This window comes from Rhinolophus sinicus, linkage group LG04 (genome assembly GCF_036562045.2).
Source record: "Rhinolophus sinicus isolate RSC01 linkage group LG04, ASM3656204v1, whole genome shotgun sequence".
Classification (NCBI taxonomy): domain Eukaryota; kingdom Metazoa; phylum Chordata; class Mammalia; order Chiroptera; family Rhinolophidae; genus Rhinolophus; species Rhinolophus sinicus.
The window spans coordinates 71,786,556-71,809,241 of NC_133754.1; the positions used below are offsets into that span (position 1 = coordinate 71,786,556).

Below are 22,686 nucleotides of genomic sequence, written 5' to 3' on the forward strand. Positions count from 1 at the left end.
TGTGTGCGGCAGAAAACAAAAAAGGTAAGCTAATGTGTTTTCTTTTCAAGGTTGGCTAGAAGAGATTTAAAGTGTATAAATTATCATTCTTTGTGACTATTCTTTAGATTTCAGTTGTGCTTCTTAAAACTTCTACAGGTACTTAAAACAGATGCTGAGGAACTTGTCTCCAGAAGCTATTGGGATACACTGAGACGTAATACAAGCCAAGCACTCTTTTCAGACCTCGCAGAGGTATAATTAAACCTCAACTAGGTCATTGTACTATTTACCATATTGTTAATCTAGTCCTCGTTTCATCTGAGAGTCACAATGATGAAACCATATATATTTTATAGTTTTCTTTTTAATCCAGTAAAGCAATAATTCCTATATCTAAATGGTGTATTTGAATATGTTTATCACTCTGTCGGAGGTGTGCTGGAGCTGGCTTTTATAGCTTCACAGAGCTAATTCTGCACATCTCTTCTCAACTCATCATTGCATAACATCCCATTGGTACCTTGGAAGTGGCTATGATAGGAGTATTTAATACCACAGAAATTGGCAAACACTACAGATCAGGCTATTCCCCTCCCTCCCACCCCCCCAACCTCCCACCCCCCACCCCCCACCCGATTGCCAGTTTACTAGCACACCATTGGCTGTAATCAATTCACACTATCATCATAAGCTGCTAAATTAATTAATGAATTAATTTAATTCATTAATGGAATTCAAGTCAATAATGGAAAATTGACTGTAGTTGTTATAACTTATTCTAATTTCTTATAGGTTACTACTGATGCCAGTGTAAAACTGAAATGTTTACAGAGTATCAGTATTTCAGGATTCAACTTCGTTAGGAAAGAAAGCTTGGAAATATATATGTATGTCTTTGTTTCTTATATGTTTAAAATGTAAATATTGAGATAAAGCATTTCTGTTTAAATACTGTAGGTAAACTTGAGATTAGCCTCTCATTCTTATTCCAAGGCTGTTTCTAACAATAGATTTTTTTCAGTTATGGTAAAACCATGTTATAATGAAAATTTGAATATGCCACAGCTGATACCACTTTCTAATTAAAATAATAGATATAAATTCATAGTACAATATAAACCTCTCGTATAACTGTTGAATACAGTCTGAGTATCAGATTATAGAAACTGTTTTGAGTTTTATAGATCAAATTAAAAATTTTTTACTTGCTACTTTACTGTCCTTAATAAATTTCAATAAATTACTCAGACCCTTCACTAACAAATCAAGACTTTGAAAATTGCCTCCAGCCCTTGAATAGAGCTTAAAATTACCACATTGTAATCAATAAAAATATGTTGAAATAATATCCTTAAAACTTTTTATTTTAATAGTTTGACATATTTTTATTTCATGCAAATTTACTAATTTGTTTATTTCAATTTTGATTAAATCATTTAAATTCTAATCAAAACAAAGTTAGATAATGGCCTTTCATGTAAATGACCCATGGGGTTCTTTTGTGTCTTTTTCTGGCTTTGTTATGAAAATACCTGAATTCATTTTATTTTAACAATGAGCGTAAGAATCAAAGGGATAAAGTCTATTTTTGTCTCAATTGTCCTGTGAGTTAAGTTATATAACACTGTTTGGATACCACGGACAGTGGTATAGTTTTCAATGACCCAACAGTACTGTGTTTCACTGAATGGGGGGAGAAGTTTTCACCATTTCCATTTTCTAATTTTTTCTCTCTAATGTCAAACTGTTGCTTATGCCTCTGTGAGTCTGGATTATCTGGATAAGTGCAACCTAAGTCTAATAAGATTTTGATGATGAAAGACTAAATGAAGATCTGCTCTGCTCAGTGGGCATGAGAAAAACTGGCTGAATGAGGTCATTATTTAAAACCTGTGTAAAACAAAGCCATCTTATTTCCGTGTATATGTCTTGAGGTAAAGGACATCACAGCATTAGAGAGAACATGCCATAATTATGGTATCTGAGTTCACTAACTTTTGTTGTCCTGTAACCTCTCATTTTAAGGCTTTTTTTTTTCAGATCCATGTAACATATGTGTAGTTTCAATAACAAAACAGAAGTAAAAATGTACCACTTAAAAATCTCTTTTTTTTTTCAATAAGCTTCACCATTATTTTCTATCTTGTCTGGTCCTTTTTCAACTTTTTGATATATTTTGATACGGCAAAACTAATAATAGCTGACATTTATTAGGCATTAAAATGTGCCAGTTATAGAGCTAAGTGATTCACAAATGTGTTACCTAATGCTTACAACAACCGTTTAGAGTAGGTACTGTTGTTATTCCTGAGGATAATAATATCCTCAGAGAAATTAACTTCCCCAAAGTCGCTTAACTAATAAGGAAAAAAGTTAGAATTCAAAGCCAGAAATCTGACTCTCAAGGTCATCATCTTATTTGCTCACCACACTACTGCTTACAAAAGTAGCAACTTTTTCTGAAACATCATCCGTCTCCTCTCACCCATTTTGTCCCTCCCCCACATTCCATTCCTCTAGCTTCCAAATGGATACCCCAATTCTTCATGCTGACTTCTGATTGTCTAGAGTGTCCACCTTTATGCCCCATTTAGGCACGCCTTCTCAAATATTTCCTTTCCCTACTAATTTAAGCTGTTCCATGCATGATAGACTGATTAGACTTAATTATATACAATCACAAAAGAATGTCTATAATTAAAATGAAATATCTTACCCCTCCCCAAAGGTTTTACGCTTTTTTCCAAAGCATCTTATGACTACCAATAAGAACATTTGTATACTTCATTTACATCATATTCTAATCTTATCCTCAAAATTGTTATTATAGATAGGGTTATTCCCATTTTACAGATAAGGTAGCTAAAGATCAAAAAAGTCAGTGAACCTAGGTCTTCTGATTTTAAATCCTCCCCTGATTCTGTTACAGCAGCCTCCCTCCTCAACCTTAAGCTACTGGTAAAGGTAGTGGTGCCTTTTGAGCACGACTTAACATTACATGAGTCTACTGTCATATGAAACGCTAGCACCACCATATTCCTCAACATCCATAATAGGCTTGGTCAAGAAGGTATATTTAAAAGATAATATGACACCTGGCTTCCTCCCTGTTATTGCTCCCCACCCCCACCAGCAATCAGATCTTAAAGAAGTTGGTTACATTACAGGGAACTTCTAGTTTATTCCAACTCCTGAGAATACTTGGGACTTGTCAGCAAACTAAACTGAGAAATAGTAGAGATCTTCTAAAGGAGGCTGTATGCTAAAGGTTATTTAGAAAAATCCAAGCTGCATTACTTAAATATAGACTATTTAAAAGATAACTAAGAATTTCAACAGTTTTAGATATTTAAAGTACAAGATACCCTACACGTTGGAGTTCTTAAGAGAGACATGAGTTAGTCAATGTAGCAGAGAGATTACCTTAGAAAAAGTGTCATGAATTAAAAAAGCACATGTTTGGAGGGAAAAAGACCAATCAAAAGACATAGTCTCTATAACCCCATACTAGTCATTAGAAGAGAATAATATTTGGTTTAGGAAGAAATGAAATAAAAATCCTATAAAAGTTAGGAAGGATGAAATAGCTATCTTCATAAAAGATTGGGAAGAGGCTATGAGGAATCAAAGGATTACCAAAATTTAGTGTGCGAATGAGGGGTAAGACAACTGATCCTTTGTAGAGAAGTATATGCTTTCTGTTTCTGATGCTTTTTATGGAGTATATGGGAGAATTACAATCATGTGAACGTTATTGTGCTCGAGTTTATAAGACAGGTATGAGTTAATGGCCAACTCAAAAAAGACGGAAAGAAAGATTAGGGAAATGAAGGGAATTGAGGGAGGGAAAGACAGGAAAAATCTCTAAAGCTACATGAAAGGAAGATTTCCATAGGCGTTGAACTTTGAAAGGACTATAATTAAGCTATTTTAAGAATACACTTGTTGGAACTTGGTTTATCAAGTTGAGTGGGGAAGGAAAAACCCTCTGGAATGAATTCTTAGCCATTCAAAAAAGAATGTTAGACTTTTTCTTGAAAAAAAATACAGATGATGTGTATTACAAAGTAATATCATTGTAGTCTCTCTTTCAAAATACAGTATCTTCTATTTAAAGTATCATAAATATGGAATAGAATAGAAAAGTACCATGGTTAAAAGAAGTTGCTTTGTAAAGCTTGAGACCATTCCTTTGTCAGCCCCATATGTTCAATACATCTGAAGAATTTACCTCTTTTGAACATCCTGAAAAAATAGAATTTTCAGGTTGATTAGGAAAATTTATACTGTAAATTACTGAAATAAAAATAAAATATTTACATGATTACTAAAGGAGTTCAACTATTGTAGATAATTTAAATATAGATACTCTAAATGCACAATTTGAGGTTGAAAACTTCCTAAAATATCTTTAAATTTTTTTGAAGATAAAGATAGATTTTATTTATATTTCTATTTTCTAATTTTGAACTTCATTTTAACTATAATGGCATTTATTAATACAGCCTTATGCTTTTCATTCATTCTTGATATTTATGTGTTGATAAAATTCTTTGAGGGATATTGGGTATCCCTATTCTGTTTTGTTGCTAACTTTTAAATTGTGATTTTTTTTAAGCGTGCTGATGACATTACAAGTTTAGTAACAGATACTACACTTCTTGTACACTTTTTTGGAAAAAAAGGAAAAGCTGAGCTCAACTTTGAAGATTTTTATAGGTGAGTTTACTTTTTTATTTGTATTGAAAAACGTTAACATGCTAAAGTGAGAAAGGTCCTTAAAATTATCCAGTGTGGTGATACACACCTTTTTCTGCTTTTATGTCAACTGAAGGTACTATGTATAACAAATACCCACTTTTATCAGTTCTGTATACCAGTGTTTATATTGATAAGTGTAACAGGAAATTACTGAATGATAAAATGTCTGACTAGCTGGATTGTTATTTCCTATACATTCAGAAGAAAGTATATTACCAATTTCTCAGTCCCAATAAGCAAAAGTAATAAATAATAATAATCATGTATATACTATTTACTACAAGAAACACTAGACATTACACATTAACTCCTTTAAATCTCATCACTAGGGTATTTTTATTATCCCCATTTTACAGATGAGGAAGCCAAACCCTGAGAGGCTAAGTACCATCTGTTACCGTCACTCTCCATTTATCTTATTCATTCTTTATATATTTTTGTCATAGATTCATGGATAACCTCCAAACAGAAGTTCTAGAAATAGAATTCCTTTCCTACTCGAATGGGATGAATACTATCAGTGAAGAAGATTTTGCTCATATTCTTTTACGATATACAAATGTGGAAAATACATCAGTATTTTTGGAAAATGTGCGTTACAGTATACCCGAAGAAAAGGTATCTAATCCTCCATTATTTATTTTGTTAACATGTTATTTAGGTTAAAAAAATATTTTGTCCTTTTGTTAGTTCTTTTGCTCTGTGGATTAATAGAGATATTTGGATATATTTCATTCTTTTTTCCTGTGTATCCTAAGTGCCCTGGCAAAATTTTAAAAATTGATTAGTATTCTGGGTAGATATCCATATTTTTCTGAGATATTCTAAAAACTTTAAGGTTGTGAGCAGTTATTTTACTTGGATTATGAATATCATTTTCCAAGAGAATTCTGTTGACCTCTGTGCTTTTACTACTATATTAACATCACCTGATATAAAGCAGTTCATATTGACATCATTTCAGTTATACTTTATTCATTTCTATAATATACTTAATAAAAGGTCATTTGAGGATGGCCTTCAAATTGATGAGTGAGTGATCTTATCAGCAGTTGAAGTGAGGTTTTTTTTCAGTTTGGATGGTGTGAGTGTTTAAGAACCTGGGACAACTGATTGTCTGTTTGTTTAGTAGTTAAGTGTTTTGTCAGCAATTCTGATCAGTTGTGCATTATCTAGTGGTATTTAAATGCATCATTGCAACCAAATGGAACTGGTGTTAAAAGTACCCCCTTTAGGCATGGGATGTTTTGGATATATTGCCTTCTATTTGTGTTTGCAGAAGGATCAAGTTAACCTATCCAAGAAAAACTTGCAAATAGTTTGACTTTGTTTAAGATGGATACACCGACAGTGCTAACAATTGTCCACATCCCCTATGGAATGAGAAAAAAGAACTTGATGCTTTTGGCCGTTAGTTTACATAATCTATTTTTGTCTGTTTTACATGTTAAACTGGATTTTTTCAATGCATAAATTGGAAAATAGTGGAAATTATACTAGTTATAATAATTATACTATGTCAAACTACTTGGGTATTTTTAGGGCCTTAAAGAATCTTTTTGTTTTTATTCTTTCATCATACGGAAATTTATAGAAATCTGTAACTCAAAAAGTTTAATTCCAGGGTAAAGAGCGTATGGGACCTCTTTGTACTGTTTTTGGAACTTTTTTTCTCATCAAAAATTATTTCAAAATAAAAGTTTTCTTTTAAGTTAAATTCAGCTTTTAAAAACTTGATAGACGTATCATAAGTACTACAAATAATTACAGTAAAAATGGGAAAATTTAGCAAGTGAACCAGCATTGATTCTCATTGATTTGATTTTTTTTTTTTTTCACTGTCTCATCAATCCTTAAAACACCTTCCAGATATTGACATCTTTCTTTTATAAAAGGGGAAGCTGAGGCTCTCAGATACTTAGACCCTTGCCCAGGGTTTCAAACCCAAGACCCTAAGCCAATGATATTGCTATCACACTCTGCTTATGTCTTTCCCTTCCTTTCACTCCTCATCCCCTTCTCTCCAAAACAATAACAACTGCTACTCTTTCAATAGATTCCATTTTACATTTCTAAAATACTTTAATTTCCACTCATTTGTCTACTAGATATTAAGCATCTTCTATTTACTAGGCCTTATTCTAGCCACTGTGGAGCAAGTGACAAGATAAGTAATATTCCTGTCATTGAATTACTTAGTGGAGAGATACAATAAACAAGTAAGCAAAAAGATAAATAAATGACATATTTTCAGATAATGATAAATATTCTGAAGAGGACCAAAAGTTGTGGGCAGTGGGAAAGAAGATGCACTATTAGAGAAACTTTTCTGAAGTGGTAGCTTTTGAGGAAAGACGGTGAGGAATGACTTGTGCAAAGACCTGGGTGAGGAGCATTCTAGGCAAAGCAAACAGCAAATACCAAAGTTTGCCAACCTTGCTTTAGAGCATAGGTGTGATGTTTGTTCACTGAGCAAGTATTTATTCAGCAAGTGTTTTCTGTACACTGTGACGTTCAAATGTGATCTGACTCATGTGCCAGATATGATTTGATTCATGTTTCAAAAGATCATCTTCGCTGGTACAGAATAGGCTTTAGTTAGACCCACTTTGAAAGAAAAAGACAAATTTGGATGTTGTTATAGGAGGGCAGGAAAGAGATGCATGGTCAGATACTGGATCATTTAAAAACTAGTGCTAATAGGACTTGTTGCTGGATTAGACTTCAATATGAAGGAAAATGAGGAATCAAGAACTCCTACGTTTTGGCCTGAACCACCGGGTGAAAAGAGTGGTGCTATTTACTGAGCTAAGAAGACTATGAGTTTGGGGTTAGGGAAGAATCAATACTTTTATTTTGGACAAGTTAAGTTTGAGATTCCTATGAGATGTCTAAGTGAAGAAATTACGCAGGCAGTCGGATGTTTGACTATCGCAATCAAGGGTACAAATCAGGACTACTTTTGGTAATCATTAGTGCTTAAGCTGTGTCTCCAGCTTAAACTTCTCCCCTGAATTTCAAACTTTGACATCATACAGCCTGCTGAGCCTCTCCACTTGGGTATGTAATAGATACCTCAGGCTTAATAGTTTCAAAACTAAACTACTGATCATCCCAACAAATCTTGCTCCACACACCATCTTCCCTGTTTCAATGGCTGGAAACTATATTCCTAGTTGTTCTAGCCAAAATTTTCAGACTCCTTCCCCTAACATTCTACATACACTCCATCAGCAAATCTTCTTGACACTGCCTGTATCAGAATTTGACCACTTCTTGCCGTCTCCATTGCTACCACCCAAGTCATCATTCTCTCTTGCCTGGATTATTATAGTTGCCTCCCAGATCATCTCTCTGCTTCCAACTGTGCCTTCTTACAACCTGTTCTCCATTTCACATTTAAGGAAATGCTTTATACCATGATTCAGATTTTATCATAGTATCTCATTTTTCTCAAAGTAAAAGCCAAAATTTTTAGTGGCCTACAGAGCTTACAGAGGCTGTTCACTCCTTACCTTTGACCTCATTTCCTATCATTCTCCCTCTTGCTCACTCTACTCCAGGCACACAGGCCATTTTACTGTTTCTCAATACCAGGTAATCTTACATCTCAGGGGTTTAGTGTATGTTCTTTTCTCTGCCCTGAATGCTCTTCTCTTAGATAACCACATGGCTTACTATGTAATTTCTCAATGATGTCTACCCTTCCAATCTAATATATAAATAATGACCTATTATATACATAATATATAACCTATGATATAATAGCTTATTATGTAAATTATAATCTCTCCCTTGGCATATCCTATTCCTTCTTCCCTTAATCCATTTTTATTTCCTTAGCATTACCGTCTTCTAACACACTATATAATTTGCTTATTTTTATTTTTTATCTCAGTAAACAATAGAATATACTTATTTTTATTATTATTTTTTTGTCTGTCTCTCCCAACTATAATGAAAGCTCCAGGAAGGCTCGTATTTTTATCTTTATTATTTGCTGCTATATCCACAGTATCTGGAACCCCTATTGAATGAATTGATAGATGTTATTTAAAGATGTAGAACTTAAAGCTTTTCTGTTTTTGGGAATTTTACCTACAGATATATTCACTTATATGAAATGGCAGATTTACAAAGTTATGTGTTATAAATAGTGTTGTTTACAATAGCAAAAAGTTGTAAACTGCCTAAATGTCTTTCAGTAAGTCACTGGTTAAATAAATTGTAATATATCTATAGAATGGAAAAAGGTGAAGCTGAAAAAAAGACCAAGAAAATTCTTTAGGTACTAATATAGAACAAACTCTAAGATATAGTAAGTAAAAAAGAGCACAATTTAGAACAATGTATATAGTATACTACTACTTATTTACAAAAATAGCCTATGCTAGTTCTGGAAGGACCCACAGAACTAGAAAAACATTGGTTCCTCCAAAGAAGGGAACTGCATGGCTAAGGAAAAGAGGGGATAGAGGGAGATTTGTGTTTTCCATTCTTGTACCTTTTGAATCTTGAACAGGTGCTTAGAATACATTCCCATATAAAATAAATAATTTAATTTTTTTAAAGGCTATGGGACCAGGTGAACTTTTCTGGGAGAGAATGTAGATAGAGACTGTAGAAGGGACGGGAAAGGGCTTGTCAGAGTAACCACATAATGTAAATATTAACAAGAAAGTAATAAAATTATCATTATTAAGCTTTGAGGAAACTGATGTTCAGAAAGATTTAAGTGACTTATCTTCATTCAGCCAGTAAATTTCAGTTTGAATTTTCTGTTTATTCCATAATGGTACATTTCTCTCTACCTTTTAAAGTTGTTTATATTTCTAAAAGTTAATATACAGTTGCCAGGAAAAGTCACTATACAAATGGGAAAGACTGTATTCCTTGTTGTGTACAGTCACAAAATATTCTGTTCCATTATCTTAGTGGTTAGACAGATAACTGACAGAGATTTCCTTCAATGCCTAGAGCCAGAAAGAAAAAAAATACAGTACTCTCCCAGTATTTGCAGCTCAGCTCCTTGCTGGAGCACCCCTTTAACACTAAGCCAAGCTACCTAACTAAGCCTCTTCATTTGCTTTCACCTCCTGCTTCCACAGAGCCTATAGATCTGCCAGAGGTGGTAAGCTAGTGTCCTCTCAGGTTTTTTCAAAGCATGCATCAGTTCCTGGACATGTCCAATTTCTCAGGTATATGTAGTGGCCCTTTGAGCCCCTATTCTCTCAATAACCATTCTTGTTAGCCTCTTCCAGGCTTTTGTATTTTGTCTGCTGCTTGTCCCTTCTGTCACTCCTTGCCTCAGACTGGCACAGAGTGTGTATGTCTTTAAATCTTTTGATAGATATCACTGTTACCAGGAAAGCCACTCCAGTCCAAGGAGAAGGGCATGAAACAAAAGTCAGCCTCTGTGCTGATCCCTCAGGGAACCCCTAGACAAGGCAAATCGCACGCCACAACATTTAAGAATAGGCTCTTATTAGCCCTCTTTCACCAGGAAGCCAAACCAGGAACATCAGCTGCCATCATAAAAGCTGCCACAGCATTGAAAGATAAAAATGGTAGTTCTGTAGACTAAAACACCACAATACTCTCTCACTGAATTTCAGGCACCCTTCTCTTTATTAATCAGTCCCTACTTGCTTTGGATTAGATTCTAGAGTTCCACAAAGTTGATTCTATCAGTATTTCCCAGCTTTTAGTTATTTTGCTGGAGGGACTAAATCTTCAAGCACCCTACTTCACCATTGTCCATGACATTCCACCCCCATTCTCTTCCTAATCTAATTGTTTCAGGCTTATGTACTTCAACCAAAGTTAAACAAGTGCACACATTGGGAGCACTGTTATGGCTACAGATGGAGCACATTACCAACCAGTACAACCAGTGTAATTACAGTTGCAGTTTGATATGCACAACATTTTCTGGTTTGTCTTTTTATTGAATTATGTGTTATTAACTATCTCCGTTTTGTCCATTTATGCCTTGCCACGGTTCAGTTCAAGTGCAACTATATATGCAGGTTCACATCTTCAATGACATATTTCAATAAGCATATGTAATTTTTTTTATTGTGGTAAAATACACATAACATATAGTTTACCATTTTAACTATTTTAAAGAGTAAAATTTGGTGGCATTAAGCCTCTTCACAGTGTTGTGTAACCATCACAGCTAGTTCCAGACCTTTTTCATCATCCTAAACGGAAACCTCATAGACATTAGAGAGTCACTTCCTGTTTCCCCTCCCTTCAGCCCCGGCAACCACTAGTCTGCCTCTATCTCTGTGGATTTGTCTATTCTGGACATTTTATATCAGTGGAATTATATAATATGTAACTTTTTGTGTCTGGCTTCTTTAACTAAACATAACTTTTTCAAGGTTCATCCATGTTGTAGCAAATATCACCACTTCATTCCTTTTTATTGCCAAATAATACTGCATTATATATGAGGTATGATCACAAAAAGCAGTGAATGTTTAAATTAAAAAAATATATATTATAGTAAAGACACATTGTCATCAGTCCCCCTCAAAATACTCCCCCTCACTTCAAACACATTTATCACATCATTCTTGCTACTTTCTGAAGCAGTTCTGGAAGTCTTCTTTCGCAAGTGTCTTTAGTTGCACTGTCTTGGCTGCCTTGATGTCCTGAATCGATTCAAAACTTTTACCTTCATGTTCATTTTGACTTTGGGGAAGAGCCAGAAGTCGCATGGTGCCAGATCCAGTGAATAAGGTGGATGAGTACACACCTTAATGTTTTTATTTGACAGAAATTGCCATACCAGAACAATGTGTGACACGGAGACTTTCTGTTGTGACCATAAAATACTGTGAATGCTGCTGCCAAGTGCCATCCAACAGAAAGGCAGGGATCTTCAATATGATAAGCAGCGCTTCAAACCTTAGTAACAGTGTGTGACAAGTTTCAGCTTGTTTCGTGCAGTCAGTTGGGTTGAGCTACAGTTGAGAGAAGGTGTGTTTTAAAGTGTGCCGTAAATCATCCTCCATCATGACAACGCTCCATGTCACACATTGCTCCTGGTATACAGCAATTTCTGTCAAATAAAAACATTATGGGATGTCCTCATCCACCTTATTCATGAGATCTGGCACCGTGAGACTTCTGACTCTTCCCCAAAGTCAAAATGATTCAGGACATCAAGGCAGCCACGACAGCACAACTCAAGATACTCACAAAAGAGGACTTCCAGAACTGCTTCAGAAAGTGGCAAGAATGATGGGATAAGTGTGTTCAAAGCGAGAGGGAGTAATTTGAGGGGGATTAATGGCAATGTGTCTTTTACTATAATAACATTTTTTTTAATTTAAACATTCACTGTATTGTTTGCTAACACCTCATAGATACACCACATTTTATCTATTTGTTAGTTGGTGAACATTGAGTTGTTTCCAATTTTGGCTATTTTAATAATGCTTTTATAATATTTGTGTACAATTTTTTGTGTGGACACATTTTAAATTCCAAAGAATTAGATATATACCTCAGAGTATATAGCTCGGTCACATGGCTACCTTAATGTTTAACATTTTGAAGAACTGCCAAACTGGTTTTCAAAGTAGCTACAGCATTTTGCAGTCCCATTAAAAATGTATTGTTTCTAATTTCTCCGCATCCTCACCAACACTTGCTATTGTCTGCCTTTTTAGTTGTTGCCATCCTAGTATGTATGGAGTGGTATCACTGTGGTTTTGATTTGCATTTCCCCAGTGAATAGCAATGTTGAATATCTTTTCCTGTGTTTGTTTGTTGGCCATTTGTATATCTTCTTGAAGAAATATCTATTCAAGTCCTTCTCCATGATTTAATTGGGTTGTCTTTTTGTTATTGATTTATAAGAGTTCTTTATATATTCTAGGTACTAGACTCTTATCAGATACACAGTTTGTAAATATTTTATCCCATTCTGTCGATTGTCTTTTTACTTTCTTGATAGTATCCTTAAATGCATGCAGGGTTTTAATTTTAGCTGTTAAATTTAGGTCTTTGAGCCATTTTGAATTAATTTTTATATATGGAGTGAAATAAGAGTCAAACTTCTTTCTTTTACATGTGGATATCCAGTTGTCTCAGCACCATTTGTTAAAGAAACTCTTCTTTCTCCAATAAATGATCTTGGTACCCTTACTGAAAATCAGTTGACCATAGATATTTAGGTTTCTTTCTGGACTCTCAGTATGTATGTATTTTTGATGTTTTAAAATTTTCAGTTATTAGCATTTTATTTTTGTTAAAATGTAACCTACTTCTTTTCATTCCACTTCCAACAATTAGGACTCATTTTATTCAAGTCCCAGTGGTTCATTACAGAAGTGAATCTGGGGGTGAGACTGAAAAGAAGAAATGTCTATATCCCCTCTCTCCACCACTTCCCCAGACCCTTTTCCTCACTGCTGTTAAGAATGGATTACTTTAAATTATCTCCATCAATATGTTTGTCCTGTTTTTCAACTTATAATTCTATATTTCCAGACACAAAAAAGTTTAAGCTACACAAGATAATTATTGTATGGTTTTTCATTTGTCTTTCTAAACATGAGAACCCTGCTTTGAAAATCTAAAGGTTCAGAGGGTGAACATTGTATCCTGTCATTCTTTGATTTGCTTTTTAACTTTATACTCCATAAAAGTAATGACAATTTTGTTTACACTTTGCTTAAAAATAACTCATCCTCCTGTTTTTCACTTTTACCAGCATTAACCTGTCACCCTAAGACAGAGACTGTTGCTGTGGCAACTGGTTGCGCATAAACTGGTACAGAACTAGAGCAGTGACCAGTTTCCCTGGCAACAAGCTCTCCACCTCAAGACAAACCAGAAGAGGTTTGTCTTCTGGCTCGGTCTCCCTAATTGATTCAAACAGTCCTCTCCAGGATACATACCGTAGCAGGTGGGATCGGGTCCCAAAGCAGAATCCAGGGTTGGAATAGCTATAAAAGTAAAGAGAAAGAAAAATGTGAAGAGAAAGGACAGTGAGGATTCTCCTTGCAAGTAAAGAAGGGTTGTAATTGAAGTGGAAATAATGTATACCAAAATTGGATATTATTACTTTGATAATAAATTGATAATATTATTTTGATTATAAATCACTTAATCAACAGTTGACTTTTATGAAAATAGACTCTCTTGGTTCTCTCCCTGTCTTTCCAGTGCTGCCTTGTTAATTTCCTTTCCCTTTTAAACACTACATTAGGGCCTTGTTAAGCATAAGCTCTTGGCCCTCTGCTCTTTTCTGTTTACTTCTTTTTTTTCAATCACATTTATTTTGCAGAGGAGAGCTTATTAATTAAATGTAGCTTTTCATATCCAAATTTGTATTATCTGAGCTACATTGTGCTTGGTTTAAATAACTTTCCTGTTTAACTGAAATAATAGCAGTGATCATAACTGCAATTTATGTAAATGACATTTCAGAGTCCTTTCCAGTGATTCCATACCAGACCCTGTGTTGGAAGTACAGTGACACACCCCGTCATTCTACTACCTCCTGCTGTCCTAGCAGCATTATCATGGCAGAAATAAGTGAAAATGCATTACTGTTGCCTTATTGAACATTTTGATTTAGCATTATCATTATAAAGACATTAATGACCTAATGCTTAATTATGCTTAAGGAGTACATGTAGAGGAGAATGATTTTTTTAGGTGGGTTTTTGTTTGTTTTTCATCTTTTTTTTTCATCCTTGTATTTACTTTCAAGGTTTAAAAAACTCTGGCCTGAAATACAGAGTACAAAATTGCAGCTTATTTATCCATTTTTGTTTTAGCATTTTTTTAAAACTTTGCACTGATATGATAGTGTTTTAAAAATATTTTCACCTGTCATTGTAATAGTAGCAACACTGCCCAGTAGAAAAAAATGTGAGTGAATTTTACACTCCATTTGGAGAATGAAGGTTTCAGAATGTACTCTTGAAATGTTTACTTATAAGACATATTACACATGCTTAATCTATTTACTTCTAGTAAGTATAAATAGTTATTTTAATAAGTTTGGCACTACTAAATATATTTACATATATTCTCCCAATATAGGGCATCACATTTGATGAATTCAGGTCATTTTTCCAGTTTTTGAACAACCTAGAAGACTTTGCAATAGCCTTGAATATGTATAACTTTGCAAGTCGTTCTATAGGGCAAGGTAAGTAATAATCTTTTAAAACTTAAAAGCAAAAAATAATTCTACATTGTTTCTAGGGACTTTTACAGCAAATTAATTAGATATAGCATATTAGCCATCATCCGGCCTGAAAGTTTGTTATGTAATTCAATGGGAAATCTGCTTTCCCTAAGGGAATTTTAGGGAAATATACTAAATTTTTGTATTAAACTTATTATCTCCATTTCATATTATGGGGAAAAGCTAATGATGTCTGTAAAGGTTCAAAGAAGAGGAAACCTCTTGATAACATTGAGGGCTGTTTGTGTACCTATAGAAGAACCAGCTAGTCATGCTTCAAACATCATCACAGAATGATATTTATATTACTGATTTTACCTACAGTCCCTGCTGGCTCAGCAACCTGAATTGTGTCAACAGAATCACTTCTTAGCCATAGACTGAAATTAACTGAGTTTTAGGAACGATAAATAAAATTGAATGTCTATTTTGCTTAATTTACAGAACAGTATAACTGTTATAGAACTCAGAATGCTGTTGACCTTAGGACCAGCTCCTTCTTTCCCTGTAGGTAGACTAACAAGTCAAGTCCTTTTTCTAGGATTCTGTGGCTATAACTGCTATCCCTTCTTCCCTCATGGCCATTTCCTTTTTAAGTATTCTTGCCATATGAGGACTTTCTGTTCATGTCTCTAAGGTGATTTGACCTGTGTCTGTCATAATCTATTAGATGTTATTTCCCAAACATAATCTCAGAGGAGTCATTATTTTATTGCCAGGTTCTAAGAGAAGCCAATCTGCAGCATCTAAGTAATTGTATCTCTCCCAAAAACATAGAGATTGACTTCCTCCTGGCTTCATTCATTCATTGAGGAAGAGAAACCCAAAAATGTGTCATAGTTCACCCTTTGTCTAGTCTAGGTGTTCAGATAAGCCACCTTCTCAACTCAACCCATTTTAGTGTTTTAAAACCAGAACCTTTGGGAACCCTGCCTTCCCAGACCAGTGTTTACTACCATGATAAACCTAATCAACCACAAAAAAAGAGAAAGAAAAAAAACCTCAATATCTGTTTACTTAGTTCAGAACGGACAGTTGCTCTTTTACCTTGTGGAACTGGGAAATGGAAAAAAATCAGTTGTGTACTCTTGGAGGTGCTAGGGATATAATTCTTCCTTTTCTGTTGCCACTACTATTACCTCTCAAAAGGACTATTACCTCTCAAAAGGACCATTGCCCTAGCCACCTCAGTGATACTCCTGCCATTACCCACCTTCCTCTTCGATGTTTCCTAGACAACTCACAGAATATTCTTTCTAAAACACAGATTAAATATCTACAACACACCTGCTTCGGAAAACTCTTCAGTTCCCCAATTGTGTGTTGAGGAATGCACAGGTTCCTCACCTCAAAGTCCCTGTACAGAGCTCCAGCTCCTGTGTATCCAGATGGCTCATTGTTTTCAGAATGTGCCTTATACTTTCCTGTTCCCTCCATGCCTTTGTTCATTCATGTCATCTCATCTGCCGTTTCTCTCATCTCTACAAGCTGACATCATCTACCTGCAGAGCTCAGCTCAAATACCAAGTCACAGCCTTTCCTAGTCACTGCTCCTCTCTCTCCCTTCTCCATACTACAGACAAGTCATCACTCATTTCCAAATTCTCATAGCTCTTGGTTGGTACTTTTTGTATGGTCCCGTGTAAGGGTTATTTGGGCAGTTGTCTCATCTCCCATATGAACTGTAGGTTTTTTGAGAACTTGTTCATCTTAATAACCTCTAAAGTATCTGTCTTTGATAGTAGGTGCTCATTAAACATTCAGTGACTATGAATGTATTGTTAAACTAAGATACAGTTATTCTTGGCCCTTTAAATTAAAACTACAAAGATATTTTGTTCCCTAGAAGATAGCATGATTAATGGAAAGTCAAATTACATAAGGTAGCGACCCATGTTTAGAAAAAAGCTTTTATAACCTTGCTAGTAATGAATACATATTATAAAAATAATGTTAATGGTTTACTCCTTTTCTGTAACATTTATCTAGATGAATTTAAGCGTGCCGTCTATGTAGCTACTGGCCTCAAACTGTCACCACATTTAGTGAACACAGTCTTCAAGATTTTTGACGTTGACAAAGATGATCAATTAAGTTATAAAGAATTTATTGGAATTATGAAAGACAGACTCCATAGAGGATTCCGGGTAAACCTATAAATTTCAAGCCTATTGTTATCCTTTTTAAAAACTGAAAGAAAAAAATCCATCTAAGTTTCAGAAATAATATAAATTTTTACAGATATAAACATGAAATGTTATATTTGAAAATAAAAAAATATAAGGCCCTACATACTTTCAAAAACAATTTGAGGTAATAAAAGATAAGGCTTTTTTAAAATATAAAATCAATTTGAATTTTAATAACTTATTTTTATACTCTATTAGTTTAATGTCTTCATCCCAATTTGTGGGGGGAAATGCCAAATATTTTCAATTAATTCAGTCTGCACACTGAGTGCCAAACTTGTTAGTTTACAAAGAAATATCACTGTTTCTCATTTTATATGATGCTGATTTCCACAAGGCAACTTGAGACACTTAAGTCACTGCATATTCAGTACTTGTATGGAAAATAAAATAAAAAACTTTTTGTATGTTGAACTGTTTTTCCTCTTAACATCTTACACTGAAAAGTAATTATGAGAAATTCAATGATTTTTTTCTTCAGAAGCACATTTTAAAGAATGAAATATAACATGAATCAGTAAGTGTTTACACATCTAACATTTGTGGATGGTACCACAAATGGAAAAAGGAAAAAAAAATTGCTAATAACAGCTGGAGTATTCAATCTTCCCTCTTTAGTAAGAATACCCCTAAGTATAGTACATTTAAAAAGAGAAAAAGTTACATATACAAAAGAATCAAGATTCATGTTAGAAAATGTTTTTAAAAATTTTTGTAATGACTTTTTTAAAGCCAAGCTGTCTTAATAAAATACTGTGTAGTTAACTGCCATCTAGTGGTTAATTGGTAACATTTGGAATAATGGCACAAATACCTGAAAGGGCATACATGTATTGAAAATCATTTATTCCTCCTCAAAAATTCTAGAGTAACAAGATAAAATTAAAATACAAACTATGTTATAAACCTCTGACACTGTGTTTCTCTCTTGGGTGTTATGTGTTTCTATTTTTGCTTTCTTTATTGCACACCTGTGGCCCCATAACATTTTATTTACATTTGCATTTTTAATCCTCTGTTCCACAGGGTTATAAAACAATTCAGAAGTATACCACTTTCAAATCCTGTCTGAAGAAGGAACTTCATAGCAGATAAGTATGTAAGCTTTGCTGTCTAAATTTGTTCAGTAACAGTAAAGGAAGGGACAGTATTTATTTTTTGTTATGACATTTAAGAAATAGAATTTATTTTTAATTTTTAGGTCACTAGTTCGATTTAAGAATTACTCTTTTAATGATTTTATTTTAGACCAGTAATTCAATTTAAGAATTAGTCATTATAGCAAAAGACTACTTTGTTGTAATTAAGTTGTAATATAAAAATGAACTGGAATAAATAGTCATCCGACTGAAATTCTCTTGGAGTGCCTTAATTGAAATTTTTTTTTTGTTTAACTTGCAGCTTTGTACCTGAGCAAATAAAAAATAATGACTCTAGATTGAATTTTTATAATCTAGGATTATTAATGTCTAAGGAGTATTTGCTACTATTTTTTAGGATCATGATTCCAAACATCTGCTACAATAATAGCAGCTAATTTTTTCAGTTATTTGAAGTGCCTGGCACTATATTAGGTGTTCTTCCACATGCGGTCTCTCATTTAATCCTCACAGATAGAAATCCCATTTAACAGCAGGGAAAAGAGAGGGTTAGTGAATAATTTGCCTGATAGCTTGCTAGTAAGTCGCAAACTAGGATCAAGCCTCATTCTGTCTAATGGGAAAGCCATCTTATTTATTAACTATCCCTGTAGTTGAGGAAGATACAGGAGATCCATTCAATTTGCATCAACCCAAAGAAATGTCTCAAACTTGTTGCTAATCTCCAAAATGAGGGTTTTTTTCTCTTTTCTTTAAAAAAAAAAAAGTCAACTAGAACAATGAAATTATGGTTTATTATGGGTTCCAATTAGATAAGTCTCTACTTGAAGGTTTTATTCATTTGTACATGTTTGCAAATATATATTTCTTGCTGTTTTTTTCAAGCTTAAAACATTTATATCTGTCTATAGCAGTATTACCAAAGTAGTCCCAAGGAATATCAATGCATATTATTCTAAAAACAAAAACAAAACAAAACTGCTTAGTCAAATAAGTTTGAAAAAGATCACAATAAACATGGTTAAATTAGGTTTCTTAGAACTTCCGAGATCTTAATATGGCACTATTTATTTGTCTCTTTTAAAGAAAAGCGCAGTATTCAGTATTTTCCAAAATAGCTTTGAGGCCTAATGTTTTACAGAACCCATTTTGGGGAATGTTGATCTAAAATGTTTAGCAGCAAGTAGGCTTATTTATTTATCTAAGGTGGTAACAGTTGTAATTAAGCTAACAAAAGAAGTCAGGTCTTCCTAATCTCTTAAAGAACTTTATATAACCCTGTAAGAACTTAAACTAAGCATTAAAAAGTAGGACCGTACTGTTTAATATGTCTATATAAGTAGTGTTCCCAACTAATTCGTCATATAGTGGTGTCACACTGACACTTGATTCTATGTAGTAGTACATAGACCCACAAGAATGACTACATTTATTCTAAACCTTTATAAGACTAAGGATTGGCCAAGTTACCAAACAAAACACTGAACTTTAAAGGAAATGTTTTATGATTAAGTCTTTGATTCTTATATTTTCTGTTGGTTTTTGTATTATGTACCTTACTGTTTCATATTATTATCATAATACTATTTGACATGCCATTACCTCTGTATTTCATCCTAAATAAATATTGCATATATGTGTGTGTGTGTATATATTTTTTATATATAAATATTTTTTTGACTAGGTACTTGTAAAGCAAACTTTAAAGGATTATTATCTACATGACAAATGCAAGAAGCAAAACTTTCAAAGAACAGAAGCAGGTTTGAGATCAGAAATCGTAGAAATGAAGGAGAAGGTGAAACACTAAAATTTTTTTTCTTGAACTGAATTCTTGAATGTAAGACAGATAAAATGCATCTTCTTACTAACTACAAAAGTTATGTGTTATCACTTTGAGCTTTTGCCTTGATTTACTGAACCCTGCACTTCTTCATTCCTTTCAGAAGTATATAGATACCTCCACTGACTATATAAGAATGTATTTTAAATATTTTATTAGAAATTTGCCTAACTTCGAATTAATGTATGGCTTCTGGAATCTAGATCACTTAAAAATGAAGAACGACATATTTTCTTTGGTTTTAGACTGTGAACTTACTTTAAGGAAATGAATATTCACTAAGATTTATCTATCTTAGGGCCCTAGAATTGTTGATGAATCTCTATTACTTATCTGGGTTTTAATTATATTGAAATTGTTTTGAAAAACAAATAGAATTATGCTACTATACAACATGATGGTTTACATTATTCTTTTAACTTTTAAAAGTACATAATGAACATACATTGTTTGAATCACATGAAGGTTTTTAAAAGTCTGTGTTCATTTACCAAAGTCAATAGAATGTCTGGTATTCTTTTATGTATACAACAAAGAAATTTAACATGTAGATTTGTTTTTCTCAAAAAATGTCCCGTAGTGATGGTAAAATAGTAGTAGTTGTAGCAGTAGCCGTCGCCGTTGTCCTTGTTTTAACATGATGCTGCTCCTGATTGCAAGTGGCATATGTTAATAACACTAGTCCCAATAATATCTTACCACCCTGTACCTTACTCATATTGTTAGTAAATGTCTGTAGCATCAAAATGAGTACTCTAACAGACTAATAGAAAATACTTTAGAAGAAGGATGTAAATATTAGGTAGAAGTTAATATTTTGTTTCTTGCAAAAGGACCACATGCAAAAGTGATGCCAAACAGCCAGTAATCATAATTTAAATATAATTTAGTATTTCAAAATAATATGTCTTAAAAGAGGACAAAAAACAGTTTCTATTGAAAAACAAAAGTAGATTTTCACATGGAGAAAATAATGTACTAGTACTTAATGGTTAAGTCTGTTCAATTAAAAAAGTTACTGTATAAAAGGATACTGTACAAAAGTAGAACAGTGAATTTAACATATTAATGTATTGTATGTGGAAGATATGTTCATGTATCTTCTTTTCCAAGATGTATTTAATGTAAATTGCACACACTCCAACTATTACCTTGCTTTTGCATATGAAAATAGGAAATACTGACTTTGTTTTTTATAAGTTATTAAATGTGAAATTGATAGCTGTGCATCAGCCTATTTATAAAAGTAATGTTATTTCCAAGAAAATATTTTTATTAGCATTGACTATATGTTTTTACATTCTTTATCTGATTATTATTTATTACATTGATATAGAAACACAGGATTCATAATTTGGGATCCCACATAGTATACTAATTAATTTCACCTGTTTTCAGGGTTGATTCAATTGATTGACTAAATGAAAATGCCCTCCAACTCATTTAACATACTCCAGGTCTATTTTACCATACACTGAATGTTCTCAATATTATTTGCTATCTAAAATACTTGAAAAAAATGAAATGTACTTTTATCTTTGACTCTAAGTTATATTATCTTGCACACATGGAAAAATTGCCATTTAGAACAATCCTATAAATGTACATTAAAAACTGAATTCGCTCATTAAAGTTATTTATAGTTCTGCTATTCTCCCAAGGAATACTACATGCGCAATCTTTTTTCCTTATTATCAGAATAAATGGATAGTCATCTGTTTATAAGACTGCAGCATAATTTTGAAATGGTAATAAATAAAATATTCTGGTCAATAAAAATGGAAAAAAGTGGTAAATTACAATGATTCCCTACACACTATCACTCTTGAACTTTATCCTCTATAAAGTGACAAGTAAAAATAATGCACTGGATTGTTGTTTACATCAATTGAAAAAATGTTAAATGCATTAAAATAATAATGTATGTACTATATACATGTATGCTATTATTCTCTTTGTAGTTTCTTCTACAAGCTGTTCTTTAGAAAGATAAAGCTATACATAAGATTTTAGTATCATACTCTTTGCAGAGTCTACATGATAAAAGTTTTGTGATACTTCTCAGAATCATTTCATATTAAGAAATTCATTTAACTGAAATTCCAGTTTATTGTTCTTTTTTGTAAAATATAATTATAAAGCAACCTGTCTACCATACTTACATTATCTTAAATAAATATACCTGCTCTGAATCAAGAAACTTTGCTTTTATGTATATCTGTGGACTTATGTCTTTCTGAAACGTCACCTCCAAACTTTGGGACTCGTTTTCGGTTACCAAACCTCCATTGATTTTATACATGCCATAACAATACATGCCAGTGAAATTAATTTCATCAGCACCTTTGTAGGTAAATAAATCACAGAGCCATAAAGCCTCTCAGTGTATAATAGGAATTCATACTTGGTACAATTATAGTCATTGGTACTGGGAAGCTTTCACAAAGTTTACATGTGACTTAATGGAATATCAGTTTGCTTTATAGAACTGATTGCTTAAATGGCTTAAAATAATTAAAGCAACACTACAGCAGCCCCTTTTGTACTAATGTTGGTTATTTTGTAGGCAACCTCTTACTATGGCAACTCCTA

The 22,686-nt window shown here is 33.3% G+C and overlaps 1 protein-coding gene and 1 long non-coding RNA gene across 2 annotated transcripts in view; one reads left to right on the plus strand and one right to left on the minus strand.

Annotated features, from left to right (window-relative positions):
* The window catches only part of MICU3 (mitochondrial calcium uptake family member 3), a 77,992-nt gene extending 55,698 nt beyond the window's left edge, over positions 1-22,294 (plus strand). Inside the window, exons 8-14 of the mRNA XM_074329724.1 lie at positions 139-234; positions 4,601-4,701; positions 5,190-5,361; positions 14,815-14,923; positions 16,952-17,109; positions 18,178-18,246; positions 19,936-22,294. Of these exons, the coding sequence (XP_074185825.1) occupies positions 139-234; positions 4,601-4,701; positions 5,190-5,361; positions 14,815-14,923; positions 16,952-17,109; positions 18,178-18,246 (705 nt within the window). The 3' untranslated portion in view covers positions 19,936-22,294. The remainder of the gene's footprint in view (positions 1-138; positions 235-4,600; positions 4,702-5,189; positions 5,362-14,814; positions 14,924-16,951; positions 17,110-18,177; positions 18,247-19,935) is intronic.
* The window catches only part of LOC141571046 (uncharacterized), a 76,513-nt gene that overhangs the window by 32,465 nt on the left and 21,362 nt on the right, over positions 1-22,686 (minus strand). Inside the window, exon 4 of the long non-coding RNA XR_012495538.1 lies at positions 13,662-13,709. This is a non-coding gene — a long non-coding RNA (uncharacterized LOC141571046). The remainder of the gene's footprint in view (positions 1-13,661; positions 13,710-22,686) is intronic.